Source organism: Macrobrachium nipponense, chromosome 31 (genome assembly GCF_015104395.2).
Source record: "Macrobrachium nipponense isolate FS-2020 chromosome 31, ASM1510439v2, whole genome shotgun sequence".
In the NCBI taxonomy this organism is placed as follows: Eukaryota; Metazoa; Arthropoda; class Malacostraca; order Decapoda; family Palaemonidae; genus Macrobrachium; species Macrobrachium nipponense.
The window spans coordinates 46,388,211-46,405,779 of record NC_061093.1 but is presented as its reverse complement, the minus strand read 5'-3'; the positions used below and the strand labels follow the sequence as shown (position 1 = coordinate 46,405,779).

General features: G+C 41.3%; 2 protein-coding genes across 2 annotated transcripts in view; both read right to left on the bottom strand.

Moving 5' to 3' along the window:
• The window catches only part of LOC135206943 (nuclear pore complex protein Nup107-like), a 118,502-nt gene that overhangs the window by 33,065 nt on the left and 67,868 nt on the right, over window positions 1-17,569 (bottom strand).
• LOC135206946 (nuclear pore complex protein Nup107-like) lies at window positions 3,966-17,254 on the bottom strand. The gene is made up of 4 exons (XM_064238471.1): window positions 17,162-17,254; window positions 16,129-16,319; window positions 6,435-6,680; window positions 3,966-4,207 (listed from the first exon to the last, which is right to left on the bottom strand). Exons 2-4 carry the CDS (start codon window positions 16,308-16,310, stop codon window positions 4,114-4,116), a joined length of 522 nt encoding a protein of 173 aa, XP_064094541.1. The 5' UTR covers window positions 16,311-16,319; window positions 17,162-17,254; the 3' UTR covers window positions 3,966-4,113.

The following is a 17,569-nucleotide window of genomic DNA, read 5'->3' as shown; positions in this document are numbered from 1 at the left end:
AACCCCTGCCGCTAACCGAGGGCCGCCTGTAGAGGGTTGATCTGGCAAAGAAAGTTTCTACCCAAAACAACTCCTCTTGCCAGGAAAGAAGTCGCTCACACGACCACTATATTACCTGACATGAGAAGTCTGTTCTTGTTAGAGACTTCCGCAATTTCAGTTATCCTGACAAGGGCCACGGCCGCCTGTGCGACAACTTATGTCCCTGTCAGGAAAACAAAAAAAAACTGATCTTGTGTCAGTTTCTCAAAGAGGAAACTCTTGGAAAGACTTATCTCCAAATACTGAGATTGGAGATCCTGATGTCTTGCGCCTGGTTGGCGCCTCGTGTCTGGCTGGCGCCTCGCTCCTGGGAGGCGTCACGCTTCTGGCTGGCGTCTCGCGCCTCACAGCGTCCTCGGCACTTGCCTGGACGCCTGCGCTCCTGGGAGGCGTCACGCTTCTGGCTGGCGCCTATCGCCTGGTTTTAAAAAGGCCTGGCTGAGCTTTTTATGGCCCATTTACTAGGGCAACCGTGGTTCAGGAAAAAAACTCAATATCAAAATAAGAAGAGGTACTGTCAGAATCCTATAATTCTACAGTACTTCCATAGTTGGATGTTTCCTCTCAATTTTCCTCTAATTCGAGTATATCGGAAGGGGAATTATTCTTTCCTCGGTTAATTCTTCCGTATCCCCCCCCCCCTTGTTTTCCTGAACGAGAAATATTTTGGATGGTGCTCTTGGCTTACTGCACCAGGCTGGCGCAAACTTGCGCCAGGCTGGGCGCCTCCTCTAATTATCTTTATGTTATGTGCCAGAACATCTGTGTCTTTATGGTACCCGACATTTCCTTTCATATGTTAATTCCGTTCTTATTATGAAAAGAAACTTTTATACTACTAGGTAATCCATTCAGGGAACCAGTTTCCCACTAAAAGAATGTTTTCCCATCCGACTCATACAAAACTTCTGCGCAATATCCGATTCTAAATACGGTTGTGTCCTTTCCCCTTTCTCGAAAGACTTAACCATACCGTAGTCTTTGAAGTGAATCTCTATTACATCTCTCTTTCTCACTAAGTATGCACTCTAATAAGCCATGCTTTTCTTAAGTATGAGTGCATTAAATAATATAATGTTCTGCTGCATTAGAATCCTTTAATCATGTTACCTACGGTAAACAGCATTGAAAGGCAGACAATATTTTATTTATGATAGCTTCAGTATTCCCTCAATCCGAGGCTAAGACCACGATTGTAGGGAAGAGATACGGTTAGTTATCCCATTCCTCAGGAGAGAGAGCTTGAAAACGACCGCTCACGACTGAGAACAACATGGTACTGCGTTGGTCTCAATCTCAAAGCAAAAGCAGTCTTCGAAAGCCGTCTGGCCCTTCCTTCCCTTTCCAGAGTTTTGCCAGTTACTCAGTTACTCCATTAAATAAAGGAATCTTATAAATTATTATCGAACTTCAGGAAGTTTTTATATAAGCATAATTAAGCGAACGAGACTTCGACAAGTCTAGAACCTAAATAGGTGTCGTCTAAACAATCCTTTTAAACAATTCTTTCTAGGAAAGTCCTAGAAGGGTACTGGTAATTCATGGAAACCTCTTCTAACACGAAGAAAAATGTTTCTCTCCTACTCTCAATTCACCAATAAGATATGCTTCTCCGATCACTTCTCGAAGACACGATAGCATCATATAACTCTACTCTAGCGTAATAGAATCCTCTAAAATACTGTTACATTAAGGGTAAAAAAGTAAACCGTACCGTATTTAATTTAGGAAATTTCACTTGACCATTATAGCATAATTTCGGTGTGTATATGCCTTGCCATACCGTAGTCCTAAGGCGATTTGTCCTAAGCATGGTAGGAGCTAGAAGCTTAAAAGTCATACATATATGCTTTATCACTCAACGAGATCCATATAATTCATTCGATTGACAAATAATCTAAATCGTTCTCGTCAGAATAGATCTATATCTAAAAATGCAACCGATGGGGAATTTATGTTGAAAAACAATTTCATACCCCCATGGGATAGCGCTCTCGTCTAGTTGCGAAAAAATGTTCGAACATGACTTTTATCACAATGTTTATCGAATGATCTCTAATATTAGAAGGCGCTAAATCGTCGCCTGATTTCGAATGGTGGATCGAATATGTCATTCTCATTTTGAATAATTCTACCAGAAGGCATTATACAAGGATCTTCGTCAATTTCATTCATTCGAAGTTCTCCTATCCATCGTGGAACAGTAGGCATAAAAAGGGAAAAAGGGAGAAACACTGTTTTAGGATGCCTTTCCAATGGCTATCCCTGGCAGTCCTGGGACGCTCTACAGAACCTGCCGAGGGGACGCCTGACCGGTGGGGATTCTCTGAAACCTCCTTACGGTTTTCGACATTGCTTCTCCTCTGGGCTTGTGAGCTTGGAAGAGGTCTATACCTGAGAGCGAGACAGAGCCGATCAGACGCACCTCCATTGTAATGGGGAACACTATATTCACTTCTTACGTTCTAAGAGTTCGCATTTGAACTATATCCAAAGTCTACAATTTGCAAATATGATATTGTAGATTCTGCGGAGTAAGAAGGTGATGAGGATGCAACAACTACAAGTACTGTTACTACTATAATTGCTCGTTAACACAAGAGCAATAAAGCTTCTAAAGGATAGTTACTTTTCTGACTTCCCCAACTAGGAAGAAAGATATACATTTCCTCAAAAACCAACAAACTAACACTTATTTCATTAATGAATAAATATAAGTAATTCCCTTTCATGAAAGTATAAGTATTCACTTTCGTGAAAGTGCATGAGTGTCTACTACCGAAAACTTCGGTAGTACACATCACTAATCTTCTTGAAATTTTTCGAAGTTAATTTTATAAAAAAAAAAAAAATTACTAAAAGTTAACAAAAGCGTATGCCGAACCAAAGATCCATTACTTCCCTGCAAAAGTTAGGCCCAGACGATCGATGGCGATGAAACACGAAAATCCATCAGGAGGAACTGCAACGTTGTTTACATTCCAAGCGACAGAAAAATATGAATTAGAAAACAGGTATGGTTCCTATTCCCGCGGCCACCCAGCGGTGGGGGGGTAGATCACCTGACCTACCTGCCGTGTGTGCCGCGAAATTCGAATTTCTGTCGGGGACGACGGAGTAATAGCTATGTATATATCTGACAGGTAAGTTGAATGTATAAAAAGTAAGGTTTTCTTAGGATTTTTGACGATGTTCCGGCTTACGACGATTTTCGGGTTACAACGCGTCGTAACCCGAGGACTGTGTTTATAAGTGCCCTTTCAATTACTCTTGTTCTTTTTTATTACTTCAGTATATCAATTTGCTCTGATTGATACTTATCTCACGATTTTTATCCAAACAATGTACGTACACCTAATACATTACGTACAGGCAGTCCCCGGTTATCAGCAGGGGGAGGTTCCATTCTCAGCAGGGTGCTGATAATCAAAACCTGCCACTAACTGAAACTCAGTGATTTATGGAGTTTATGGTGCCAAGTTTCGGTTAATGACACAGATAACTGGTTAATGGGGCTCTATAGGGTATGTTATGGGGGCCATAACTCTATTAAAACTGGATCACCATTAACAGAGTCCGCCATTAACCAGGGACTACCTCTTTACATTTTGCTCCATAGTTTAGCAACTACTGGTCACCCAAAATAGGTATTGATCTTTCCTAGTATTTCAGCCAAGCTCTAAAACTTCAAAATCAAATATTTCATAAAATTTAGTTTTATTAAAAAACAGAAAAAAGCATATCATATCTATGACTGAAAAATTAAAAAATTAAATATGATAATGATTACGTCCACTTAATACTGACATGAGATTATGGGGCACAATTATTCAACGGTTTAATCATTAAAAATATTTACTAACTTCTAAGGAAATAGTACAGACTTACCTTGACACAAGCAACTTAAAAACAATATCAGAGCAGTACATTCCATGTGTTTGAGAGATGCGTCCAATGCGACGGAGGAACAGTACAATGTGTGTTAGGCAACGTAAGAGATGAGGAGAAATACCATCACTCAACCACTGATGAGCTTCTTTAAGTAATGCTTCAATATCATCCAAGACTATGTTATTTTCTGAAGTGTGTGATATGGGTTCTGGCTCTGTTGTTTGATTCCTCTGGTCTTCGTTCCACAGCATCAAATATTGTTTCTAAAGTCAACCTGATAAGAAAAGGACAGAAAAGAGTTTTTAAGTATAAGTAAATAGTTTTGGAATGCTATACATGCAGTCTGCAGTACCTTTACATTAACCAACTGTATGGGGATGTTTTTACCCTAGTATTTTTTTATAAAAACTGCATAAAGTTGAGAATGCTGGAAAATGAAAACAATGTAACTGGAGGTATTACTGTAAGAATCAATGTTTGCAATTACAGTATCAAATGACAAGCCCATTATCAACAAAAAGGTTAAAAACAGAAGAAATAACAACCGCAGCAGTCATGATGAAGTACAGCAAAAATGCAGTACTAGTCTGTTTAGTAGTGCAGCCAAAGTGAGTGGATCATCACTCACTTTCCACTGATTAATTCCCTTAACCCCTTCTTTACCGGGTGGGTGAGTAGAATGTAAACATTGTGTTCGCTGCCGAACTGAATCTCTCGGTAGTGACTCCAGTTGGGAGGGGTGCCGATCGTAGAAAACTATTTGCCAAAAATACACTAATCAAGACAGGCTAATGAAATTATCAGGTATTATTAGCACTATAATAATGCATATTCTCTGTTAGTTTTATCATCCTACAGGGAAAATAAATGATTTTATGAAAAAAAATGTGAAACTCATGTGTCCCTTGTACAAGGGACACTGGTGTCGGTGAGAAAACTACGGTCTTGAATAGAAATTCGGTCTTACAGAATGTTGGTATATCGCACCTGGAACATGCACATAAAGTATTATCAAAATAGAACAGTAAATAAGCATGTAATAACAAAAAAAAGAGCAAAAACTAAAGCGAAAGCCCCGCCATTAAATATGGAAATCGCAAATTTTATAGTATATCTTTCAAAATTGGTCGATTGTCATTTTCCTACGTTTTTCCTAAGATTAAGTGTTTCATCACAGAAAACAACTTTAGGGCATCAGGGGTATCTAAACTAATTTTTCAAGTTTCTTGTCCTCAGAAAAAATAGCTTTTTCGCTTTTTCTCTGGTTTGGTTTTTTATATATAAAGTTACTATAAGGCTTTATTTCTACCTTCATTTATCTGGTGTTCATATCTTTTATTTGCAAAATGTAATAAGTGAATAAATAAATAAATAAATACAGTAAATGATGATACAACTGGTTTTTTACTTGGGTAGAAGTTATTACATGTTTACGCTTGTCTGTTTTGTGATTTTTTGTGAGACGCAGTTCATCTGTCACCTACACACTACTATAAGCAGTAATAATATTTTTTTTGGGGTTCATCATACGTCTGGCATCGTGTCATACTGTTTATTTTGCTCCAAACTCTTCAAACCGAATTACAGAATGATTGGAAGTCCCTATCTGAAAAGAGGAGTTTTGGTGGTACTATGCGTACCACCTTTATGCACCCGGTGCGGTGTAGTAGACTTGAATGGTGGTAACCCACCTACCTCCGAACAAACTTTCGGTAATGAAGAGGTTAACATGCTTCCACAGCCAAACCATCTTTCACTGAAGATTTCCATATATTGGTCAATGGTTTGTCTCCTTGTAGGAACATACAGCAGTGTCCTAAAATTGGTCCAAACTAACAAGACCCTATCCTGGAATTGGTCTAAACTGCTAAGGCCAATTTAGCCACCTTAAAGCTATAATTAGGCACTATTAAAAAAAATTTTCCCTAGACTCAAGCCTAATTATAATTCAAGCAAAAAAGATACCTACTTAAAAATCTGAGACGTAATGTTCTTAAGCTCTTAATTCATAAAAAGTAACAAACTTGGCACATCTATTAAAAAAAGTTAACAGCTGTGTTCTTTCAAACTACTGTCATATAATAAAAATTCAAACTACTGCTTTTGTGCACTTGCAAAATATCAGATAGATGTACGTAGCTTCAATAATCACTATTAGCCAGTAAACATTATAAAAAAAATAATTCTAACTGCAACAATAAAGAAAAAAACTATTTCAGGAAACTGAGAAACAATACTGTATTGTATGCTCAAACCTGTAAACTGCAAACCTAATTAAAAAAAACACAATGTAATTTAGATGTTTTCACAAATGACTTTAAACCTTCCAGCCACCTGCAGCACACAACTCTTTTAGCTCATTAACAAATTTTTATTTGTCAATAATGAATGAACAATAATGGATTCTATACTGGGTATGTTAGGTATAAAATTTTCATTTTTAAATTATATAAGATTGCTTAACCAAAGAACACAAATATAACACAAAACTAATGACTTACTTTTCTTCTGGATAATCTTTGGGTAAAGGATGCAGCGTTCTCAAGTGGGTTATTGTGGCCCTCAACTGCTCTTCAGCCCACTGATCAACCATTGTGCGTGCATATGCCCATAAAACATCTTGCCATTCATTACAAACTGCTAATACCGACTGTAGATGACCACACAGAGAACCATATACTGCTCGTTCATAAACTGGTAGTCGTTCGTCACTTGCTATGCCCCAAGCAACTGCTTTCCAAACATCTCTGAAGAAAAATATTTTCATTTTCATAAGCAAATAAAGACCTAGATAAACAAAAACTAATTTATTTGCCATTACAGGTACACAATTGTTTATCCAAAATCCTCCAGGCCAGATGTATTTCGGTTTTTAGGAAGGAGCATAATCAAACATCACTACTACAGCAAAAACATTATTTTTTTCATTTTTTTGTTTCTTCATTATCATATTAATAATATATGTACTGTAAAATAAATGTGAGATCATCAATAACTTGACGATTTATGGTGCTTACGGCGCCAAGTTTCAGTTAAAGGCGCCTCTGTTAGGTATGTTATGGTGCCATAAGTCTATTATTGGCAAATTATGACGCTGATAACCGAACCTTGGCCTGTTATGGTGCCATAAATCACCGATTTTACGGTGCTAGACAAGCGCCATAAAACCGGATCGCCATTAACCAAGTCCGCTGATAACCCCGGACCGGGCCCTGCCTTAATAATATAATATTAACAATAACAATATAATATAAATACTCCCACGGTATAAATTACACACTTGGACTATGTAACTGTCCTCCATAATTTTTTTTACCTGACCATGAAGACAGCACTTCATATGGCGCTTTTGAAAAAAAAAATGGTAATTTTAGACTCAACAGTTGATTTCCTACATGGGCAACTATCTATCATTACATCATATGGAACTTCCATTAAGACTTAAATGCTCATGCCCCTTGAGTTACCATCTTTATTAAAAAGTACTTCCATAATGAAAAACTGTCCAAAAATTAGTACTGAAAAAATTTGTTTCCTATTTCCTTTCAGGTAAATGTAGAAAATCCCCCCTGATCTCTCATGGATTTTAAAACTTGTAAGGCTGAGGTTCTAAGTCCACCTGAGTCTTCACTGACATTCACATCATGTTACTTTAATTTTCTAAAATATATAATTAAAATGTTCACACCCAAACACACTGTGGAAAAAAAAAAAAAGCACGGGCACAAATCAACTGGCTTGGAAGGGAGCTAAGCGATAGCGTCTTACTTTCCAAGGCGGTTTAAAGAAAGACTAAATGCATCACGAGGCAGTGTACGGTCTCTGACTAGCTATCACCTTGTATGAGCAAAGTTGCCAGATCTCACAGATTCCTTGTTTACATCTTTGATTTGTTTTTTTTTTTTTAAGTTTTTAACTGGCTGCCAGCTGGCGCTGGGAAATACTCTTGTTAAAACCGAAAGTTTGTTCCGCATATGAACAAATCTCTTTTGTAATTTACTACAAACTTCTCTAAAGTCACATTATTTTTACCTTTAACTTACGTCACCAGATCAAGTGAACTACATATTGCTAGGTTTGTTAAGGTTGAGGAAAACTTTGTATCTATTGGGATATAGCTATAATATTTTTACTAAGACAAAGAATATATATATAATCTGTATCAATACATTAGCCCTTGATACATATTCTACAAGTTTAAATTAAAATGCCTACTCAACCTATACTTACTACTCCAAATGAATGAAACTGATATGGTATAAGCCCCTTGAAATATCCTTCAAATCCAAAGAAAATAAGTATTGTGAATATCAATGATCTTAAGATAAAAAATGATATTGTAATGATACAATTAAGTTTGTTCATACTTACCTGGCAGATATATATATAGCTGTATTTTTCCGAATCCGACAGAAATTTAAACACTTACGACACGCAGTGGGAGTCAGGTGGTTAGTACCCATATCCCCAGCCGCTGGGAGGCGGGTATCAGGAACCATTCCCATTTTCTATTCAATAATTTTTATTTCCACTGTCTCCTGAGGGGAGGTGGGTGGGTACTTGATTATATATATCTGCCAGGTAAGTATGAACAAACTTAATTGTATCATTACAATATCATTTTGTTCATGAAACTTACCTGTCAGATATATATAGCTGAATCCCACCTTTGGTGGTGGGAGTAGACAGAATAGAAGATTTTAGGAAACATATATATCAGATAATTGATATCTTGGTTCCTTACCTGTTAGCATAGCTGACTTCGTGGTTACTGCCGCGTAAGTCTGCTTGTGCTACTAGAGTTGCCAGCAAGGTAGAGACCTATAAAGCTGGTGCACTCCAGATGATCTGTCAACAGGGGCGAGACCACGACGTGACTAGACCATTGACCATACAATGAGGGCAACGAAGTAAAACCAAACCACTTGGCGTAGCCTACCAAAAGTATCCCACTTAGACTAAGCTAATGGAAGGGAGATCCGCCGCAGGCGGTCAACCCCACAACCATAACACAAGTTAAAAACTCCCCTAACCATTAAAGGATAGGATGAGCGCTACCTCCTGCCCCCAAAACAGTGTCTGCAGTGACGTATGGTCTGAGCGAGTAACAATTTTTCGTGTTGCTTTCACCTCCCGCAGGTATGTGAAGCGAACACCGAATTGCTTAGCCAATAAGTGGCGCCCAAATATCTTTGATTGCCATATTTTTGTGAAAAGCCACCGAAGTAGCAATAGCCCTCAACTCGTGGGCTTTCACTTTCAGAAGCTCCATGTCACTTTCACTACACTTTTATGGCTTCCTTAACCGTACTTCTTAAGAAGAATGCCAGTGCGTTCTTCGACATCGGAAGATCTGGTTTTTTTTCACAGAGCACCACAAGTTCTCGAAGAGCCTCTGCATGCTCTGGTTTTCTGCAAATAAAACTTGAGAGCCCTGACAGGACACAGGCCTCTCTCAGCTTCAGGTCCCACTAGCTCCGACAACCCTTTGATCTTGAACGTCTTCGGCCAAGGGTTGGAAGGATTCTCGTTCTTTGCTAAGAACGTAGGACTTAAGGAACAAACTGCACTATGATCCTTGAACCCAATGTGCTTGCTTATGACTTGATTTCGCTACCCTCTTCGCCGTCGCCAGAGCGGTTAGGAAAATGGTCTTCTTAGTAAGATTCCTAAGCGAGGCTAAATGGAGCGGTTCAAATTGACTCGACATGAGAAACTTAAGTACCACGTCTAAGTTCCACAATGGAACTTTCGGTTGGAGAACTTTCACAGTCTCAAATGATCTAATGAGATCATGAATGTCTCTATCATTCGCTAGTCGAGTCCTCTATGCCTGAAGACCACAGAAAGCACGCTTCTGTAGCCTTTAATCATGGGAACGGCTAGTTTCGCTTCTTTCCTAAGGTGAAGAAGGAAATCTGCTATCTGGCTCACAGAGGTTGAGGTGGAGGAAATGCCCTTCTTTCTGCACCAACTTCTAAAGACAGCCCACTTCGATTGGTAAACTGCGATTGAGGAGGGCCTTCCTTGCGGTGGCAATCGCCGTTGCCACAGGTCTTGAAAAACCCCTCGCTCTGGCCAACTTCTTGATAGTCTGAACGCAGTCAGACTCAGAGCGGGGAGGTTTTTGTGGTACCTCTCGAAGTGGGGCTGTCTGAGTAGAATCTTTCCTTAGGGGCAGAGTCCTTGGAAAGTCTACCAGGAAGGACATCACCTCCGTGAACCAGTCGACGCTAGCCAGAAGGGGGCGATGAGGGTCATCCTCGCTCCCTCTGATGCAGCGAACTTCCTCATCACTTCCCCGAGGATTTTTGAATGGGGGAAAAGCGTAAAAGTCTAGTCCCCCGACCAATTCCAAAGTAGGGCGTCTACTGCCACTGCTCCTGGGTCCAGAACTGGGGAGCAATACAGCGGAAGTCTCTTCGTTCGGGAAGTTGCGAAAACGTCCACATGAGGACGTCCCCACAGCTTCCATAGCGCCTGGCATACCTCCTGATGAAGGGTCCATTCCGTCGGCAGAAGCTGTCCTTGCCGACTGAGAAGGTCCGCTCGCACATTTTCCATGCCTAACACGAATCTTGTCAGGATCGTGATGTTTTGTGACTTCGCCCAAATCAGGATATTCTTCGCGATGGCGAACAGAGAAGGAGAGTGAGTTCCTCCCTGGTTTCCTGAGGTATGCCAGGGCTGTGTGTTGTCCGAGTTTATCTGAAACCCACTTTGTTGGAGACTTCCTCTTGGAAGAACCTTAGAGCAAGGTAAACCGCTGAAAGTTCTTTTAGATTGATGTGCCAGGACACCTGTTCCCCTCTCCAGGTGCCTGACACTTCTCTCCCTCCCAGTGTTGCTCCCCCCAACCCGTGGAGGACGCGTCGGAGAACAACACTAGGTCGGGGTTCCGAAGCTTGAGCGAAAGTCCTTCCACAAGCTTCTTTGGATCCAACCACCATTTGAGGTGCTTTTTCACTTCTTCCGACAAAACAGACCTGTTCTAGATCCTGTTTACGTGACCAATTGCTTGAGAGGAAGAACTGAAGTGGTCGGAGGTGCAACCTTCCCAGAGAAACAAACTTCTCCAGTGAGGAAATGGTCCCAGCAGACCTCTCCATTCCCTCACCGAGCTAGTTTTCCTTCCCTAGAAAGGCTGACACTTGTCCTATTGGCATTTGAGAGTTGTCGCCCCTGGGACGGAAAAGCCCGAAAAGCCACTGGAGTCCATCTGATCCCCAGATAGACTAAGGATTGAGAAGGAGTCAGATGCGACTTTTCGAGATTCACCAGAAGTCCCAGGGACCTCCGCTAACGACAGAGTCGTGTGAAGTCCTTCAGACACCGGTCTTGCGATGAGGCTCGAATAGCCAGTCGTCTAGGTAGAGAGAGATCCTTATTTCCGCAAGATGGAGCCACCTCGCACCGTTCTTCATAAGAAACGGTGAACACCATCGGCGCCGTGCTGAGACCGAAGCAGAGTGCCCTGAACTGGAATACCTTCCCTTTCAGGGCAAACCGCAGGTATTTTCTTGATTGGGGATGGTATGGGGACGTGAAAGTATGCGTCCTGAAGTCTAATGAGACCATCCAATCCCCCGGTCTTAAGGCTGCAAGCACGGATTGAAGTGTTTCCATCTTGAACTTCTGCTTGGTAACGAAGCGATTTAGACTGCTGACATCCAGAACGGGGCGCCACCCTCCCTGACTGCTTCGGCACTAGGAACAGACGGTTTGTAAAACCCTGGAGAACTCCGGTCGAAGACCTGTTCCACCGCCTGCTTCTTCGATCATTTGATCTAGTAGATCGTGAAGCACTTTCTGTTTTTCTCCCTGATACGAAGGAGACAAATCCTTTGGTGTCGAAGACAGCGGGGGTAACTTCAGGAAAGGAATTCTGTACCCCTTCTTGACGATGTCCAGAGACCAGCGGTCGGCACCTCTCTCTTCCCAGGCTCTCGCGAAATGTAGAAGGTCTGGCTCCTACCGGTGGCTGAAGGACTTCCCTCTCACTTCTTGCTCTTGGAAGGAGCGGGAGTCTTGCCTCTGAAAGTAGCCGCTTCCCTCGAGGGGCTGGCTTCGGAAGAAGCAGATCGAAAGGACTTCGATTTCTTCAAAGCAGAGGACCCAGAAGACGAAGTAGTTGTAGGCTTCCTAGAAGACTGTGCCAGAAGGTCTTGGTTGCTTTCTTTCTCCTGGAGACTGGCAGCTATGTCCTTTACCATAGAACTGGGGGAAGAGATGTTCTGAGAAAGGAGCGAAAAGAAGATCGGCTTTTTGCGCTGGCGAGACCGACTTTGCAGTAAAATTGCAAAAAGTTGCTCTCTTCTTAAGCAGTCCCGTGCTGAAATGAGCAGCCAATTCCTCAGAACCATCCTGACGGCCTTGTCCATGCAAGACAATACACTGGACAGCTCCCCCAGACTGATGGAAAAATCCACAACTCCTGACCTGGCATCCAAAACTCCTAGGCCACCAGTCAAGGAAATTAAAGACCTCTAGTGTCTTGAAGAGGCCTTTAAGGTGAAAGTCTAGCTCACTATGCGTCCAAGAGACTTTAGAGGAAGACAGAAAAGATCTTCTGGCGGCATCCACAAATACTACCAAAGTCTCCTTGAGCCGAGGCTGGAAGCTTAACTCCGACGTTTTCTCCAGTCTCCTACCACATACCAGCTTTGCCACAAAGTCTTGAAGGTGGTAAGTGAAAGAAGTCTTGCCCTGAAGCTTTCCTCTTTTCCATCCAATCATGGACCTTGCGAAAAGCTTGCTTCTAGAAAGCGACTTCTTCATTTTCACAAAGCCCAAGATCTTAGTAGCTTTGGATGACGAAAACTGAGAGGGAGGAGTACGTGGAGCTTCAGGCTGGAAAGTGTCTGCAAAGACTGACTGTAGCAGACGAGTCAAAACCTTGTAGTCCGTCGAGACTGGAGCCAACTGCTGTTCTTCGTCCACTTCGACGAAAGCGTCACTAATTTCCTCTTCAGACACTGGAGAAGTCCGGAGGAAGTAAGGAAGAGTCACGAGCTTTCTCAAAAGAGAAAGAGCGCGAACAGAAGGAGTTTCCCATTCCACTTGCGCTTGAAGCGCGCTCGACAGCAACAGGTGCACACCTGGCGTCCACTGGAGCGCGCCGAGCGTCCACTGGCGCTTGCTTACCTTGCACCGAATCACGCTCGGCGTCCACTGAAGCGCGCTCGGCATCTAAAGAAACGCGCTTCCTATCTACAAGTTTCGTAGCAGCGGGGATACAACCGCTTCCCGAGACGAGAAACGAATTTCTCACCTCCTCTAGAAAAGTTGCTGGGGAGCAGAACGAACTCTAGAGGGAGACCTCAAACGGAGAGAGAGACGAGCGAGGATGGGAGAGGGAAGAAACGCCTCGACCTCTTCACAGGAAGATTGTCATCCTTCTTACGGCGACGTGGAACAGTCTTCTCGAAGAAAAAACATCTCGAAGTTGCTGCTGAAGAGACTGGAGAATCTTGCTTGTAGGTGAAAAGCCTCCTTTTCTGGGGAGGGGCTGATCCTGTGAGCAGGCGAGTGGCGAGGGGACGCCTTCTTCCTACTCCCAGGAAACCGCCACTTCACGCACCTTAGAGCGACTGCGGCACTCGAAAGAAACATCTAGGAAAGACTCAGCCTCCCGAAGAATCCTTATGCTTCTTCTGCGGAGGAAAAAAACAAAAAGCAGCAAACGCACTATCAGGCGACGAGCAAAGTTCCGGAGAACAACTTGGACGTGAAGTGTCCCGAACGCGAGCCGTTCCTTTTTCAGCGGACGTGATGCGGCATGAGAGCTCCACCCCTTGCGCGGGGAGGAAGCTTCAGAAGAAGAAAAGCACTCCTTGAGAAGACGTGCACAAGCGCACGCTCCTTGGCAGTCTGGGTAGGTTCGTCAGAAGCTGCCGAAGGCACGCCAATCGGTCGGGGGTGTTCCTCGTAACCCTCCTTCGACTTTTGACATGCTCTCTCCCCGTAACCTGGGAGTCAAGCAGAGGTCTAGGTCTAGAGGCGGAATGAGGCCGATCTGACGCACCCTCCACTACACAAGGGGCACTTTCACTGCACTTCTCTTCACTTTTGCTCTCCCCCCTCCAGAGCGAACACTTTTTGATTCTAAGTTACGAATCGATTCAAGAATTAGCGATAAAGTATTACCTTCTACCACCGACACACTGCTTCAGGGGCCGGAGGCAAACACTACAGGGGTAGGAGCATAAACTACAGAAGGAGGGTTAGCAGGAGAATCATTAAAATCTTGCCTACCTGAACACTCCTGGAGGGAAGACCTCCTTAACCTAATCTCGCTCAAGTTTTCTTAAGATAGGTTTCATACGCCTTCCACTCAGACTCTGTTAATCTTCACACTCCTTACAACGACTTTCAAACGTACATTCATTCCCCCTGCAAACCTTACAAACAGAATGTGGGTCTACTGAAGCTTTCAGTAGCCTACCTCTACATTCGGACATAGAACAAAATCTAGCGCTAGCAGAACTAGACCCTGACATCTTGATCAAAGAAAAATCAATACCAAAATCAAATCAATCCAAAGTCAACGTGTGCCAAGCCACCGATCCAATTCAGATACCAAAGAAAAAACCAAAAAGGGATACTCAAGTAGCTAGTAAGTTTCCAAAATCTGGACGGAGGTGCTGCAAACAGGTGTTTCCAGCCGGCGACAGAAAAATTATGAATAGAAAATGGGAATGGTTCCTGATACCTGCCTCCCATCGGCGGGAGGGATGGGTACTAACCACCTGACTCCCACTGCGTGTGTCATAAGTGTTTAAATTTCTGTCAGATTCGGAAAAATACAGCTATATATATATCTGACAGGTAAGTTTCATGAACAAAAAAAAAATTCAGCAAAAACCAATACAAAGTTAAACCTTTTCAGATATATATAAAAAAAGTCCTAACCCATTAATCAAATAGACAGAATTACTGAGTCTGAAATTGTAATGAAACTGGATGAAAACGATGGAGGAATATGACAGAAAGGCTGGTGCATCACAAGGTTCCGAGCCTGGTCAGTGACCAACACCCACCTTGTATATGCACGAGTTACCAGATGCCACAGATTCCTTGTTTTACAATCTTTGATTGTTTTTAACCAGTTTCCAGCTTGGCACTGGGAGATTATCCTATTGTTATGACCAAAGGTTTGTTCCATTTATGAACAAAATAAGGTTATTAAGCCGTTTTGAAACATGAGCTTTTAAAGCTGGAGCAGCCCGACTATGGATTAATGCATAGTAGTTACTTAGATCAAAGTTTTAGTGACTAACCTCAGCTTTGGTGCTGCCATCTAACATGCGGGGATAACTGTGATGGTTTCTTTTTCATGTTTTTGTAATTTATCATAGCAAACTATACTGTACTGACCAAATAGTAATAACACACTAGTTTATGGGACACCTTTCATAACTATGAAACTACAACAAATTTTGATAAAACCAATCATTTATGGGCAACCCTTTGCAAACGAACAGGGGATTTGGGGTCTCTTCATATATCACAAATTTCTAGTTTTAATGGATTTACTTTTTCTTTGATGGACGAGAACAATATAAAATTGCAACAACACAAATTTAAGACAGTATAAACAGAGAATTGCGTCTATACTGATTTTTAGCTTCCATTGAAGACTCACTCACTTTGCAACAAAAACTTAAAAACAAAAACAGCAGCCCCCAGTTATCGGTAGGGCTTCCATTACGACGGTTTGATGATAAGCGAAAATTTTTGATAACCAAATATCAGCGATTTTTGGCACTTATCAGAGCCAATAACTGGTTAACGGCACCTGTTAGGTATGTATCGGTGCCAGTACTCTATTATCGGCACCAATAACCAGAAATCGGCGCATTTTACTGTAAAAAAATTGTTAATTTTCGCACTAGACAAACACCATAAAACTGTATTGCTGATAACTGGCAACGCCTGTAGTACAAATATCTCTAAGATTATGACAAAAATGCTTTTCTCTTCCTATGTTTGGACTCAGTTATTCCCCTCAAAATTATTAAACTTGCAGTTGTTATAAAACAAAATTTTTGGCACAAACCCATCAATGATAATGAATATATAAATGATTGGTTCATTATAACTGACAGGGTTGTGATGAAACAAGAAAATTAGTGTTTATATTCTGTTTACCAGTACATATCTGATATTGAAAATACATGATGTAAAAAGCATTACCTGTATGAATTGCCAGAAATTGGATTTCGTTGTGATGCATCAGTGTGATTAGGATCATGATGAAGCTTCCACCCCTCAAGAGTTGCTGCTCTCCAGTGGTGACCTGCTCTGATACATAATTCCTGAGCCATACTGACTTGCCCTGAACGAATATGAAGGAAGACACATCGGAGTAAACGCATTTCATCTTCCTGAAATAAAATATACACACTTTATGAGAAATATATGTGTATCCATTTCCATATTCTATTTACTTTACACTCTTCATATTTTTCCTCACCATGTAGGGGGGAAGCATTGTATAATATGTACCTTATACAACACACTGTACATAATACTAAAAGCTGTTTGCAGTATATATTCAGACCCCAGCTGAACTGCATTCTGCTTTATACTTTTAAAACCCAGACCCTCAAGTGTTTTTCTCACCTTATCAGCCTGACTTCTTTACCTTGCTTCACATCCAATACTACTTACAAATATTTCATGTGAGCCCTCTGACAGTCTAGAAATTTGACCAAGGAGTCTTTATTCATCATCATCATCAGCCTTTGCTTGGCCACTACAGGACAAACGGCCCTCAGACATGTCATTCCATTCTCGTCTGTTTATGGTCTTTCTATGCCATTCTATACCCGCAAATTTTTCTTAGCTCGTCAATCCATCGTCTTCTCTTCCTTCCCCTGCTTTGTTTGCAATCTCTAGGGAACCATTCTGTTATCCTTAGAGGTCTTATCAAACTACATTAAATAATTATAATCACAGTCAATTTTCATTCTATATTTTCCTATACCAACATTTTCTTTCTTCCCTCTTCCTTGTTGAGATTACATTCCTACTGAATCTTCCTCTTTACATCTACCACCTGACCCTTGGCTTCCTTCCACTTCTCCACTAGTTAATAGCATATCTTAAAGTATCATAACCAGGTACTCGCTGGTATTGAAACTGGCAAAATTAATTAAAAGCTGTTAAGGTGATTTATAGCAGATTCTAAAGTCATCATTTAAAAAATTATTACTCAATTTACTACCTGATCAAGGTCATGGAGGTTTCGTCCCTGTCGTAATGTTGAATCAGGATCTAAGATGTAACTAGAGAGCGACTGCCTCTCAATGGTATGCTTATTCCACTGCTTTCATTCTGTAAAAAAAAAAAAAAAAAAAAAAAAAAAAAAAGGAAACTTATTAAAATAATTGTTCAAAACAGAATTAATTTCTCATACAATACCTGATGTTATAAAAAAAATTACACAATTTCATGACAAACGTGTTAAGACCAGCAAAACTAATATTACTGATAAACTATCAAATTACAATATCTTTCCAAAGTAACTAACAGGGTTGGTTTTGAATAAACACAAAAAAAGGGGGGGAAACCATAACAAAGGTGGAATTATAGGGAACCTATATGGGAAAACCCGGAAACAATCACCAAACAT

What these genes read in the sequence shown, in the direction of transcription:
- LOC135206946 (XM_064238471.1), bottom strand. Translation starts at nt 16,310, where the DNA reads ATGCGTTTACTCCGATGTGTCTTCCTTCATATTCGTTCAGGGCAAGTC. An exon ending in ATTTCTGGCAATTCATACAG is followed by an intron (nt 6,681 to 16,128) that starts GTAATGCTTTTT and finishes ATTTTTCTTCAG; the next exon opens with AGATGTTTGGAAAGCAGTTG. An exon ending in AAAGATTATCCAGAAGAAAA is followed by an intron (nt 4,208 to 6,434) that starts GTAAGTCATTAG and finishes TTTTCTTATCAG; the next exon opens with GTTGACTTTAGAAACAATAT.